The sequence below is a fragment of the Mauremys reevesii genome, linkage group 10 (genome assembly GCF_016161935.1).
Source record: "Mauremys reevesii isolate NIE-2019 linkage group 10, ASM1616193v1, whole genome shotgun sequence".
Classification (NCBI taxonomy): Eukaryota; Metazoa; Chordata; order Testudines; family Geoemydidae; genus Mauremys; species Mauremys reevesii.
In genome coordinates, this window is record NC_052632.1 from 44,155,745 (window position 1) to 44,170,793 (window position 15,049).

At 47.0% G+C, this 15,049-nt stretch overlaps 1 protein-coding gene across 7 annotated transcripts in view; it reads right to left on the reverse strand.

Annotated features, from left to right (window-relative positions):
* HCN4 (hyperpolarization activated cyclic nucleotide gated potassium channel 4) overlaps window positions 1–14,764 on the reverse strand; it is a 166,116-nt gene extending 151,352 nt beyond the window's left edge. For 2 of the 7 annotated variants that reach the window (XM_039493361.1, XM_039493367.1), the window contains exon 1: window positions 14,130–14,764. In XM_039493361.1, the coding sequence (XP_039349295.1) occupies window positions 14,130–14,764 (635 nt within the window). The other 5 variants (XM_039493364.1, XM_039493366.1, XM_039493363.1 and 2 more) reach the window with 5 other exon arrangements.
* Window positions 14,765–15,049: the final 285 nt, after the last annotated feature.

The window sequence follows — 15,049 nt, forward strand, 5'->3', positions numbered from 1 at the left end:
ACCTCCTCTGCTTGAAAGGCTGCCCCTCCTGTTCAATGCAGTGGGATGGGTGGTCACAGAAGCCTCGTGGACAGTAACAAGGAGGAATTCACCCCATCCAAGTGGTGGGTGACAGACAGGCATAAGAGGAGGGATATCAAGGGTACAGAGAGATGTGGCAGGGGGTGTTCATAATGAAAGAACTAGATGGACCCCCGCAAATTACTTTGCATAGGGCCTTCTGAATGCTAAGGACCAGACCTTTTCAAACACACAGTCAATGTTCAGCCTATAGCCACGCCCATACTTGGATTTTTCTTCAAGCATGTGTTATTTGTTCAAGCTGCCTTGTTCCAGCTCTCAAGCATGGAACAAGCACCTCAGCTACTTTCTAACCTGAACTTAATCAGGACTGACTTTATCTGAAGCACATTCACGTTTGAGCTGAAAGCCCAGTGTCACAACAGATCATTCAAAAGGTTGTTCCACAGGAGATTATACCAGGTGATGTTTTCCAAGCCTGCCACATCCCAAAAAAGGCCAGATCACATAACCCTGGGGCTGGGCCTTCCATCGAGTCACATTTACTGTAACCAAGAGGCTGCGATTCCAAAAGCAGAGGGTGTCCCATGTTGTGGTGTGCATCGTGCACAAGGGAAAGGCACAACGTTATTTTCTTTTGGAAGCATCCCCAATCCTTCCCAAGGTGCTGCACTAGATCACTGAAGAGAGAGAATTTCTCTAGTCGCTCTCCCTGCCAATGCAGGATTAGTCCCTATGACACATTTACTGATTGTCTAATCTAGCTTTAAAAACATGCCAAACAATGTAGAATCATAAAAGTTATTCCTGTTATCTGAAGTTAGAAGTTATCATAGAAGTTATCAGTTTTTCAGGTTTGGTGCTGGCAGGGCTGCCCAGAGGATTCAGGGGGTCTGGGGCCCCCCGCCGCCGAATTGCTGCCAAAGACCCGGAGCGGAAGCTCTGGGGGCCCGGGCCCGGCAAGAGTTTTCCGGGGCCCCTGGAGCAAGTGAAGGACCCCGCGCCAGAGGCCCCGAAAAAATCTCGTGGGGGCCCCTCTGGGGCCATGGGCTTGGGGCAAATTTCCCCACTTGCCCCCCCTTCTGGGCGGCCCTGTGTGCTGGTCAAATTTGTCTCATTAAGGTAAGGACAAAGGAACCAGTTCTCTAGAAATCAGCCAGCAGTGTGGAGATCCATTCAGGCCTGTGACATTAACAGGCTATGGAGTGTATCCCACATCTTCAAAGACAGAAGACAGAAATTCCTCCAAGATTGCCCTGTAAACCCTTGGACTGCTGTAGATCACACATACACTATGTAACAATGGATCCCAGAGCAGGTAACACTACTTTGTCCTTCTTTAGCACCTTCCATCTGAGGGTAGTAAAGAGCTTTACAAAAGGTTAAGCCTCACAACCACTCACTTGGTCACTGAGTATTATTAGCCATGTTATACAGCTGGAGAAAGAGTGACTTGCTCTAGGTGACAATGAATGTGTGACAGAGGGCTTGTCTACACTTATATTTTATAGCGCTCTAACTTGCTGGCTCAGGGGGGTGAAAAATCACCCCCCTGAGCGCAGCAAGTCTGAACACTTTAAAGTGCTAGTGTAGACAGGCTCTGAGCGCTGGGACAGCTGCGCTCAGAGCTAATCCCCTCATGGAGGTGGATTACCAGGAGCGCTGGGAGAGCTCTCTCCCAGCGCTCTCACGTGACCACACTCGCACTTCAAAGTGCTGCTGCAGGAGCATTCCCACGGGAGCACTTTGAAGTTTTCAGTGTAGCCATGCCCAGAGTCAAGTATAGAACCCAGATCTCCCACCTCCCAACATTGCACTTTGACAGGTAGACAATGCTTCCTCTCCAGAGACTACTGATCCTTCAGTTCCACTGGGACACACACGTTGACTTTGATGGGGTTACTCCAGGTTTGTACTAGTGTAAGTGAGAACAGAATATGGCCACAGTCTATACTGAGCCCTTCCTCTCTCTACAGCTCATTAAAGACTGTTGATGGAAGGTACCCGACTCTGTCCTCATTAGTGATTTACACTGGTGTTAAAGTCAGTGGAGTTACAACACTGGAAAAAGTGGTATAAGCAAAGGGGTGGGGGAAATCAAGCCTTGGGAATCAGTACTTAGTGAAGAGTTTTCTCTGTGCAAAGAGGCAGCATGGAGCCAGCTGTCAGTATCGACCCTGTTATCATTCTGACTGTTGGGAGAGCCAGTCCAAATCCTGACACTGCCTGCCAAGTGTCACCTCTGTTCTGCTTCTGTGTCTAATGCAACATCTGCTTCTTTGCAGAGCTCTAATACCTCCATTATCAGCTCCTGCATTCTCTCATCCTGCACCCCCAGGGTTCAGCACCTTCCTTGCAATCTCTTCACTAACATAACAGAGGGGATTGAATTCTCAGAATGAGCCAGTGGACAAATAGGGGCTTCAAACACCCTGCCCACCCACCCCTTGCCATCACTGCACTCTGTTTCTTTGCAGACAAGACATTGTGCTGGGCAACAATGATACTAGTGCTGTGGGGAGCGAGTGCCTGGCTATAAAATCATGTGTGATGTGATGGGTGGAAGTAAGAGACTTATTAATTTGGAGTCCCCAAGTCTTCAGAATGCAGCTGTTATCTCCTTCACAAGCTCTGGAGCACTGATAACGGTGCAAGAGATTTCTTTCTCCCCCAACAAATCTATAAATACTTCACCAGGTTTCCCATCCCCCAAATGTGCAGGGGACCTAAATGTCTGTCAAATTACAGCAACGTAAGAGCAGCTCTGAGTAAGGGAAAGGAGAGCTATAAGGTACGCAGAGCAAGGAATGGGAGGTACTCATTGCCAGTAAAGCCCTCACTCTCACAGATCTTGGGAGACAGGCCAGTCCTCACTTATAGACAGCCTCCCAACCTGAAGCAAATACTCACCAGCAACCACACACCATACAACATAAACACTAACCCAGGAACCTATCCTTGCAACAAAGCCCAATGCCAGCTCTGTCCACATATCTATTCAAGTGACACCATCATAGGACCTAACCACATCAGCCACGCCATCAGGGGCTTGTTCACCTGCACATCTACCAATGTGATATATGCCATCATGTGCCAGCAATGCCCCTCTGCCATGTGCATTGGCCAAACCGGACAGTCTCTACGCAAAAGAATAAATGGACACAAATCTGACATCAGGAATCATAACATTCAAAAACCAGTGGAAGAACACTTCAATCTCTCTAACCACTCAGTGACAGACTTGAAGGTGACAATTTTGCATCAAAAAAACCTTCAAAAACAGACTCCAAAGAGAGACTGCGGAACTCAAATTAATATGCAAATTAGATACAATTAAGTTAGGCTTAAACAGAGACTGAGAATGGTTGGGTCATTACACTAATTGAATCTATTTCCCTATGTTAAGTTCTCCTCACACCTTCTATTATCACTTCAAAAGTTTTTTTTTTCTCCTGCTGATGATAGCTCATCTCAATTGATTAGACTCTTCCTGTTGGTATGCATACTTCCACCTTTTCATGTTCTCTGTATGTATAAATATCTCCTGTCTGCGTGTTCCATTCTATGCATCCGAAGAAGTGAGCTGTAGCTCACGAAAGCTCACGCTGAAATAAATTTGTTAGTCTCTAAGGTGCCACAAGTACTCCTGTTCTTTTTGCGGATACAGACTAACACGGCTGCTACTCAGAAACCAGACCCACAGCTATGAAAGAGAGGGGAAGCTCTTGCACCTTTCACTGCCCAGAGTCAGTTGGCAACCTGCAGTAACTCTCCTGCTTCTAAACTCCTTAACAATAGATGCATAAACACAGGCAACCTGTCCCTCCAAAGTGGCAAAGATTTACATCAATAGTTAGCATGTTTAGAAGACGCACCACAAATGAGATTAACTCATGTGCCTCACTGGGGGGCTTGGTTGTGAGCCTATCATCTCAGATTTATGGTCCCTTGAGCTGACCTTGGAATTCCCCTCTGGATCATCATCATCTGCCTCTCTCTTATTAACACATCCTTCCATTGCTGCATGCGGTGTCCTAACAGGAGCAACTGTCTGCTTGTATTACATTCTGGTGCTAATGCTAAGCACAGGATGGCCACGTTTGACATGAATATACTGCATGGGGCAAATATACTGCATTTGTAAAGGGACTCCAAAGAAATGAAGCATTAAACTAGGGTAAAGGTCAGAAAAGGGCCACTAGAATGGCACCTCGTTAGTGCCTAGCACCAGGGGCGGCTCTAGGATTTCCGCCGCCCCAAGCACGGCGGCACGCTGCGGGGGGCACTCTAGCAGTCGCCGGTCCAGCGGCTCCAGTGGACCTCCCGCAGACGTGCCTGTGGAGGGTCCGCTGGCCCCGCGGCTCTGGTGGACCTCCCGCAGGCATGCCTGCGGATGCTCCACCGGAGCCGTGGGAGCAGCGGACCCTCCGCAGGCATGCCTGTGGGAGGTCCGCCGGAGCTGCCTGCCGCCCTCCCGCTGGGACGCCGCTCCAAGCGCGTGCTTGGCACTCTGGGGTCTGGAGCCGGCCCTGCCTAGCACACACCTGCTCCCTCCTCAATGTTCCCAACATCCTAACCGCTTTGTCTGCTGACCAAAAAAACACCACCACATTTTAGTGCTGTCAGCACTGCAGAGCACATACATCTGTGCAGAGCAAAGCTGCATTCTATTCTGCCGCATGCATCACCAGCAAAACTGGCCACCTAAATGAGGATTCCAGAATATTTCCTACTGCCTGTCGTATACGAGGCAGAGAAAAGTCAGCTGTGATTTGGAGGCACTAGAACGAGCTTTCAATGTTACTAGCTAGGAAAATCTTGTTCTGACTTGCAAGCTGAGCCATTTAATAGAGAATGGGAATGAGACATGCTTAGACACTATGGTGATGGGCATGAATGCCTAGAGAGAGGAACTGAGATGTTGATACATAAAACATCTCTTAAAATGGCTTAAAGCAGAGTTGACTCTACTGGCGGACGCTCACTAGCCTTGCTATATTCCAGTAGCAGGAGGGGCTTGGCAGATGGCACAAAGGTAATAATTATCAGAGGGGTAGCCGTGTTTGCTGCTTTTACAGATCCAGACTAAGAGTTCTGTGGCACTTTATAGACTAACAGAAGTTTTGGAGCACAAGCTTTCATGGGTGAATACCCACTTCGTCGGATGCATGTCATGCATCCGACGAAGTGGGTATTCACCCACGAAAGCTCATGCTCCAAAACTTCTGTTAGTCTATAAAGTGCCACAGAACTCTTTGCTGCTTTTAAAGGTGATAATGTTACAGATCAGGAAAGAGATTTTCACAGGCACAAAGGGCAGTTAGGCACTGAAAGGCAATGGGAGTTGGGCATCTGACTCCCCTTTCCACCTTTGAAAATCTTCTCCATAGTCTCAAGTTGTATAAAAGCTGCACCCTTCCAACTGTACAATCACACAAGGGACCAGACTGGAACACGGTTACACAGGCCCTCTGTGCAGCCATCATTCATTTAGCATTGTGGGTTGAATCTCAAATTCCAACAAGCCAGTTCCCGGGTAGTTACCTTTCACTTACGCTCATCAGTGAGAAGAGATATGCAGGGAAATGGGTTCTTTGATGTTCTCAAAGGAGGAAAAGGATTTGGCACCTTTATTTATGAGTGACATTAATCTGCAAGTTAAATGATTTAAGAGCTTGTTAGAGTGCCAGTTATAACCAACAACGATTTGATTGACCTGTAACTGCCTTGGCACTAACATGTCTTTAAAAATGAGAGAGAGAGAGAGAAATGCATGATGTGGGAAAGAGGAGCGCTCCAACATGATGGTCCCAAGAGCAGTCTGAAGAATTCTGTGGCTTAGCTAATGAGTCACTGATAAGAAACAAACACATATTTCAGTAGTTTCAAACTAAAATGATGCTGATCTCCAGAAAGACAGCATTCTGGTTTCTGTATTCTGAAAGCTTTCTGATGCAATATTACTTTGTTGCACCACAGACTATTGTATAATGCAAAACACCTGCACAGCACAGCCCTACCTGTTTATAACACTGAAAATATTTACATGTATATTTTTCTGTGTGCTCATCAGTAAATACTTTTATAACACACTTTCCCTCCCCCTCAGAAAAACCTGCTTCATCCTAGCAAGATGAAGATTTTACTTCTATAGACATGTGTAATCTGGAAGGTTTATGTACTGAGATTATTTGGATCCAGCAGTCAAAAAGTAGAAGAGTTTATCTAAAAATTGGTCTTTATAAAAAGAATTCCACTTTTAGGTCAGTGAAGGGGGGAACAAAGGGGACTGCCACTCCTTGGGCTAAGGGATTGGGAAAGGGAAATGGGAGGTGGGGAAACTGAGAACCAGTAGATGAAGAGGGGTGACTGAGATGAAGAGCTATGGGAAAGTGGGAGACTGGGACTGGCTAGGCAAGGAGATTGGGATTGAGAAAAGTAGGAAGGAGGGGCGGGGAGAGGAGACGGCTCTGACAAGGAGCCATAGAGTGTATGGGGGACTGGGACTTGCTGGGCAAAGAGACCAAGGCCTTATCTACACTGACACTTTACAGCACTGCAACTTTCTCGCTCATGGGGTGTGAAAAAACACCCCCCTGAGCACTGCAAATTTCAGCACTGTAAAGTACCAGGGTAGCTACTCCCCTCATGGAGGTGGGCTTTTTACAGCACTGGGAAACCAGAACTACACACATTAAAGCGCTGCCCTGAGTCAAGGAGCCAGGATGGAACAATGATGACACAGATTGGATGAAGAATCTGCAGAGGGAGATTGGTACTGGGAGCCAGTGGCCTGGGGACCGTCAGCAGAGGAGGCATGGTGGAGACCAGGGTGAAGGGGATAAATTAGATAAGGAGAGGGAGGGAAACTGGGCAAGGAAAATGGGAACAAAGATGGGGGGGGGGGGCTAAGAATAGACAGGCAGGGACTGGGAGTGCAGGGGAGACTCAAACTGGGTGCCCAGAGGCATAAGACTAGGCCTTATTGAGCAAGGAGATTGAGATAAGAAGTCTGAGGAGGGGAGACTGGAACTGGCTAAGATGGGGTAGGAAAGAGACAGGACTGACACAGGGACTGGTTAGAGGAGGAAGCTTGGGGAAAATGAGCATAAGAGCATGAACCCATCAGAGCACACACCCCAGGCTAGAATGGAACTCAAGATTCCCGAGTGTCACCATTCCCCTGATGTCACCAAATAGCAGTGAAAACCATAGTGTCTCTCTCTCACCCTTTTAGTGCTGGTCTACATAGATACCCTGGCTACTGCTGCTCTCTGTCACTCTATTAGCTCAATTGGCAGAGGTCTGTGTGGCGGATCTAAAGGTACCAACTCTACTGATGATCTGCATGTGTGCTATTATCCTATATGACGGAATTTCTGTATTTTTTAAAAAGCAAACTTAAAAACTAGGAAATGACACACACAAAACTATTTTAAAAGAATATTATTAAGGTTGCAAAATCAAGCACTCAAAAGACAGGAAATGCCGAAATTAAGATTGCCTGTACAACCTTAACTCAACCCCCTTGTGTATATGCATTATGACACGGTAATTACATGAGCATATGCTATTTTTTCCACATGACTCCCGACTCACTCAGTGAACAGGATCAACCTGCTATAGAATAGAATGAATGAATGACTGTGTAATGAAGGAGACTGTTGTCAGTAAGACCCCCTGCCCCATTTGTTGGGAAAGTTAGAAGATGTGTGATGAATGAGGCAGGAGACTGCAGGAAGAGAAAGGATGGTCTGAATGCTGCTCTGAAATACTGGCATTTCCTATTTAAGGCTTGACTTTGCAGCCTCAGTAACATTCTTTCAACATACATTGGTGTTTTGCTGTTGTATAATATACATAATCACACAAGTATTCTACGGCATTGGATCTCCACCAGGGGTACTTGTACCTCTGGGGGTACACAGAGGTCTTCCAGGGGGTACATCAACTCATCTAGATATTTTCCTAGTTTTACAACTAGCGAAGTCAGTACAAACTAAAATTTCATACAATGACTTGTTTATACTGCTCTATATACTATACACTGAAATGTAAGTACAATATTTATATTCCATTCCAGTTGATTTATTCTATAATTATAATGAGAAAGTAAGCAATTTTTCAGTAATAGTGTAGTAATAGCATAGTATAATAATAGTGAAACCTTTCCAATTACTTCAATACTTCTGTATTTTTAGGTCTGATTTTGTAAGCAAGTAGTTTTTATGTGAGGTGAAACAGAGGTATGCAACACAAATCAGACTCTTAAAGGGGGTAAAGTACTCTGGAAGGGTTGAGAGCCACTATGGTAATGGTCCAAATCTTGCCCTGTCATTATGGTAATAAGCTGCAGCATTTGATCCATAGAGGCATTATTTTCTTTAAATGGTGCTTGTTCTAGTACCTGGACATTCCTCATAAACAAATGCACTTATCACCGCAACACCCTGTAAGGCAGGGAGCTATTATCCCCATTTTACAGATGGAGAACTAAGGCACAGAAAAATTAAGTGGTTTGGACAGGGGCACACACAGAGTCAGAGGCAGGAATAGAACTCTGACCCCTTGAATCTAGACTAGCCAACTACAAGACTGGGCTTCCTCTCTTGGAACCCTGAAGTCAGGAACTGCCTTTCCAATTACTTCAATGAGATTTGGATTAGAGCCTTGTGTGATACATGTTGCAACCCCATGCAATATCTCTGGTACCATGCTGCGTTAAATGTATAATGTATCACTGTGGGACAGGGATTGTTACCACAGCTCCTCCACAAACAACAAACAGTGAGGGGATGATACAGGTGAATCAGCTAGATTATAAACAACTCCAGAGGGGCATCATTTCAGAGGGGGTGGGGGGTGCATAGACTGGTTCAACTGGGTTTTCCAGAGACCAACAGACAAAGAAAGGGCTTTTGATATAAAAAGGCCAGGTTTAAACTGATGCAGGGCCTGCTTTCTGATCCAGCAAACAAGGCCTTCTGTCCAAGGGGGAGGAGGGGAACCATTGCAGAAGCGTTGGAAAGACTTTGGATTACTAGGGCCCCATAAGACTCATAAGTGACTCCTGGTATGTGTTTAAATCCATTTATTGTTTTTATATGTTTTCTCTGTAATGCTTTTACCTGAAGAATGTGCTTGCTTAGGAAGAACTGGGTGGTAACTTGTCCCTTTTGGTAAAAACAGTGTCATCCTCAGAGAGAAAGCAACACACAGGGTTGGCCTTTAAGCAGACTGGCTTGCTGGGGATATTTCAGTGGATGGCAGGGAGCTGTGTGGCCTTAAAAATCCCCCATCAGAACAGAGTGGGTCAAGAGTTCCTGTCCGGAGACAAGTGACAGCAGAAATCTGAGACATGACTGGACACTCCTGGGCTAGATAGGGTGGCGGGGGGGAGGGAGGAGATGGAATACAGTCGCAGTTTCCCTGAAGCTGTGACACCCTGAACCATTCCTACTAAATACCCTAGAGTACTACTCCCATGGAAGTCAATGGGAGGTTTTGCCTAAGTAAGGATGGCAGGACGGGGCTCAGTGAAACCATTTCACAATTAGCAATGTAGCACCAGTTTTAACCCAAGCATAATCAGTTTGAAAATAAGAAAAGAGACTCCAGTGTTTGAATCACCTGTGTTTAACCTGTGTCTATGACTGGGCTATACCTGCCATTTTTACTAACAGGCAGAGCTTCTTCTACCTCTCACTTTAAACAGAAATCTCACTCAATTTGCATTCTGACACTGAAACAATGTGCAGCTTCCATTCCATTTCACTCAGAGTAGCAAGCAATTCACAGGATCAGAGTTCACTATGGTGGGCGGTCTCAGAACATGGGCAGGCAGAAAATGATGCAGAGAGGTGGCACTCAGAGCCATTTTACAACAGCAGGTAACGAGCATACCATTGCTGATTCAGAACAGGGATGACAATACCTGCCTGATGAACTGACATAGACAGTGGGTATCACTGTACATGTTGCAAATGGTTTTTCATCTTAGCAAAACAATGAGTAAAAAGATAAGCAGGGAAAGATCCACTAGTGGATAAGCACAGATCCACGAGTGCCCCAGGGGATCCTTCATAGGTCAATAAGTCTATTCAAAAAATCATGGGCCTTGTGTTTCTCCTCCCCTCATTGGCCCAGGCCTGCAAACACTACCAGGTTTAGTGTGCACTACTCGGAGCAGTTCTATTGATTCCACAGTAGAAAGAACTATGGGTGATAGTATCTGGGGGATTGGGCCCATATTCAGGAATGAAAACAACTGTGTTCCTTAACAGTTCCTGATACTCATACATTTCACATGACATTTGTGGCTCAGTTCACTCTAAACAGCTGCATGCTACGCCCACTTTGCAAGCAGTTCCTGACCACAGAGAGAGCAGATACCCCCAATATCCTTCACTCGAACACAAACAAAAATCTATCATTGTTTGCCTATTATTTTATCCTAAACAAATTGTACTGGATCAATGCTTCCTCCAAGTTAGAAATTATGAATCTATTTATCTAACCACTGAAAAAGCTTTCAAAGTTTCACATAAATCTTGATTTAGGAAACGTACATTGAATCTGCTCTGATGTGCAATCAACCATGAATGCAAATAAACTCTGGTAATTAATACATAGGTATGCTTCTCAGTGTAACAGCAATTTCTAATAGAAAGTGTATTGGTTAAGTCACTTTTTAAGTGCTTCTAGAATTAGCCCATTCATTAGTCACCATACTTAGGGCATTGGAGTTGATTTTTATAAAGGTCATTCAGTTTCTTTTCCTCTTGCAATGGACTAGAAGCTGGGATCAATGGAGCATTAATCCGTATTAACTCATTTTACTATTGGAGGGGTCATAGATTTGCCACTGAATTAACCATATTAGGTATAAAACAGATTCTTTAATGACAATCTATGATGAAAGCATCTGTTGTGCCACTGCAACAGGAACTGCCTGCAAGCCCTTATAAATCAGGAGGACCTCCAGTGAAGCAAGTAGAATTATATCAATGTAAGTCAGGGCAGAATCAGGCCCAGTAGTAGTGACTTGACATACCAAGGCATCCAGCCCACAGGTTCACATCCCCAGCAGTCTAATGCAATAGCAATGATTTTCCAAGATCTCTGTCTTGCAGGTGCAAGAGCTACTCTCAACAGTTAAACTGGTTACTGCAGAGAGGCAGGAAACACAATCTGGGACCTGATTCTCCATTGCCCTGGACTTTGTGTAGTCATTACAAAATATCAGAGGGAGCCATGTTAGTCTGTATCCATAAAAGCAATGAGGAGTCCAGTGGCTCCTTAAAGACTAACAGATTTGTTTGGGCATAAGCTTTCGTGGGTAAAAAACCCAGGGTTTTTGCCACCAGACTCCTTGTTGTCATTACAAAATTTTCCCCTAGCACTTTGGAGACTATGCAGTTACAGGGCAACAGAGAATCAGGCCCATTATACTGTCCTAACAGCATGGAATCTGCATCTGCCTTTGATTAGGAGCAGTCAGTGTTGCACTGAGTAATTTGCAATGGAGGAAGTAAAGTCCTTTGGCTCAAGGATATCCAGCCCTTGGAAGTACTTTGATAATACCTACTATTTGTTGCAATCTGCTGCATTTCAGAGGCCAAAAATATTGTCATCCATAAAAGGGAGAACTAAGTTTCCCCCAAGAAGAATGCTTCAGCACCAAAATCGGGGAAAATTCCATTTGCCCCCTTCAGCTCAAACACTGGCCACAGGCAGTATTCTCAGAGAAGTCTATACATTTCCTTTCAGTGGCAGTCACCTTCATAGGGATATTCTCAAGGGACCTAGAAGCAGGGAAAGGGGGAAAAACAGTGTGGGGAAGACAGGCAATGGCCATAAAATACAGAATCATCTCCCCCTCTCTTCATTCCCTTCACTAATGTCCATTGTGTAACCAATGCTGCTGTCCCATCTGTGGCAGGCCCAGTATGGCCTGTGGGGAGAAAGCATATATTGTGTGCCAGGCTTCTAGCATAAGGCTACAAGGGAACACAAAACAGCAGCAGATCATCTTAACTGGAATTTAAAACCAAGAGTGCCTTGCACCTGAGGACAATATCCAGCCAGCGCTATTACCTCTGCACAAACACAAGGCTACATCAGGCAAGGACTTAATAATTAATACTAACAAATCACATATATGCATGTTACAGGCTTGGTCTTATCATTTGGTCTGGGTGTGTCTAACTTGCCTGCATGTTTTATTCCTGTGTGTGATGCTGTGAATGGCCATGCATTGCAGCACCTCAGAAATAAAAACTTACCTCATAATGTGTTGCTCTATTTTAAGCAGCAAGTGTTGGCTAATTTAGCAAGTCTAGCCAAATAGGAACATCTCACCTTGGATGAGAGGCACATTGGCTACTATTACAAACATCTCTGTACTGGAGTTTGACAGTCTGGTTCTATGCTGAAAAATTAGCCCTAAAGAAAGAAGGGGAGAATGAATCCAGAGTATGAGTGAAATGCGCAAGCTAGGCTACTTTTGGATGGAGTCCGCTCAGATGGCTAATGCACTGAGAACCAAACAAACCCTTTAAGATACTGTATGCAAGAGAACAGTTCACTAGAATAACGTGAGAGGCCACAGAGGTTTGGTTCGGTTTTACATCCAGGCAGAGGCAGATAAGACAAAGATTTGTAGACAAGGCCACACAATTATTGTTTTTCAAGCCAATCCCTCACAGTCCATGGTGTCTGTGAGACATCACAAATGGGAGGTAATTTTAAACCCTTTTCAATCCAGGCATAAAGGAGATTATGCATACAAGGACTAAATATGATGATGTGACTATTGGAAACCCTTATGTGCTGGGTCAGCAGTGCATTTGGGACACTTCAATGCATGGATTTAATTGACAGTGCAGTTCTTCCAAATTAAAAAAAACCCTATTATTGTGTGTTAATTCAAGAAATATCAATTAATCTGATCACTGGCAGGTGTGGACCATTGAAATGTGTGAACTGATTTTTAAATCTCTAAAACATAATTTCAGGGGCTTTGTATTGGTAAGAAATCAACACTCCCCCTCCCCTGTAACCACCTCCCTGACACCATCCTAGGAGATAATGCTGGGCTGGATGATTTGCAGTGTGCATTTTGTGATATGTATTTGTATGGGGAGCTTCCACTGCATTTTAATGTATGGGGAGCTTCCACTGCTGTAATTAAAGCCAAAGCAATAAACCTTGGACACTGCTTGCATTAAGTACTCCCTTACTGACTGCAGTACTTTACATATTGCACTGAGGAACACTTGCCTGTACAGTAGCCATCAGTTCACCCAGAAATACCCAAATACTGTGACAGAGAGCATTAAAGAAATTGGCTCTACTGCTTACAAGTTAATTCTCTCATTAACCCACAATGAAAGATTCCCACTTCAGTGAAAGTGAGAACAGTTCTGTAGCAAAACCAGGTTAACTAACTCCATTCCAATTACTTCCACAAACAGGATCTATACATGCAACAAAAAAAAGTCTTTACCATTTTTGAAGGACTAGGATTCTGCTTAATGAATGGCGCTATCCCTTGTACATACAAATGCCTGGCGAGTGGTGCTGCAGTAAGTAGCCCTATGGAGCAGCAGCAACATCCTCACTCCGCTCTTGGGGAGGGGGGGTAATAACGATCTAGGGATCAACAGCGGAGCTAGAACCTGAACAAAGTAGACCCTAGGGGTAGAAGTGGAGAGGCAGGAGCAGTTTAGCAAGCGGCAGGCACCAAACTAACCACAGCTGTGCATCAGGTGGAGGGCAGGTTCCCAGTTACGCCGGACTGTGGAGTGGCCCTTAACGCAGGTGGGAGTTGATGATACATTTGAAAATATAGTAAAAAATAAGATGGGGGGAGTAAAGTTTTGCTTAAACAAATAAACCCCGCGGAGGGCGAGAGCGGGTCTGCGTTGGCGCTGCTCAGCAACAGCTATGTCCTTTAGCTCCAGCGACGGGGAAACTAATCAGGAAGGTTCCCTCCGGGCAGGGGGCTCTGGGCTGGGAGGGGCGCAGCAGGCCGGGGGTTCTGGGCTGGTGGGAGGCAACGCGCAGGCTGGGTGGTGAGGGGCTCTGGGCTGGCGGGGTCTCAGTACCTGAAATCGCTGTAGGGGTGGATGATCCAAAACCCGGCGGACTTGACCCGCTCCTGCTCCCGCTCCACCGCCTTCTGGCTGCCGAACATCCTCAGCGAGAACTTGTTGACCCCCGGCTGGAGCATGGCCCCGAACTGGCGCTGCATGAAGCCGGCCTGGCCCATCCGCAGCTCCTCGTCCGGGGTGATCTGGTCGCCCCCCGCCCCGCCTTCCACTTTGATAGAGGCGGAGGCGGGCAGGGCATGTGGCTCCGGCGGGGGGGACGGGGCGGGGGCCGGCGGGGGCCCGGGCTCCCCGCCGCCCGGGGGGCTCCGCTCCTCGCCGGGGGAGGCCGCCTCCCCCTCGCCCCCAATGAGCCGCGTGCCCTCGGCCGCGTCGTGCAGGTGCCGGCTGGCCAGCGAGGACAGGCTGCCGCGGAAGCGCCGGCAGTCCCCGTTGGTGCTGCTCTTGGCGCCCGGCTCCGGGCCGGCATCTCCCCGGGTGCACCCCGCCGCGGGCAACGGCTTGAGGCGGATGCTCCGCCTGCGGGTGTCCTTGTCGCCGTCTCCCTCCTCGTCCATGATCGACACCTTGGACCCACCGGGCTGGGGCAGGCTGTAGAGCCGTTTGCGCATGGCGGGGGGCAGCTTGTCCATGGCGGCTGCTCAGCCCCGGGGCCCCGGCCTCCCGCACCCCAGCTCACCGGGCAGGGGGGGCCGGCGGCAGGCGTGTCATCTCCTCGCCTGAGCGTGCCGGCCACTGGCTCTGCATCAGGCTCGGCTCCGCGGCCACGCCAGGGGACGGCAACCCCCCCACTGTCCCGGTTCGGCTCCTTGCTGCCTGCTCCCCGGGGGGCGGGGTCACTGCAATCCAGGGCCGCCCCGAGCCCCGCCGCCGGGCAAGTCTAGGGCAGAGCCACACTCAGGGCTTGCCCAGCGGCC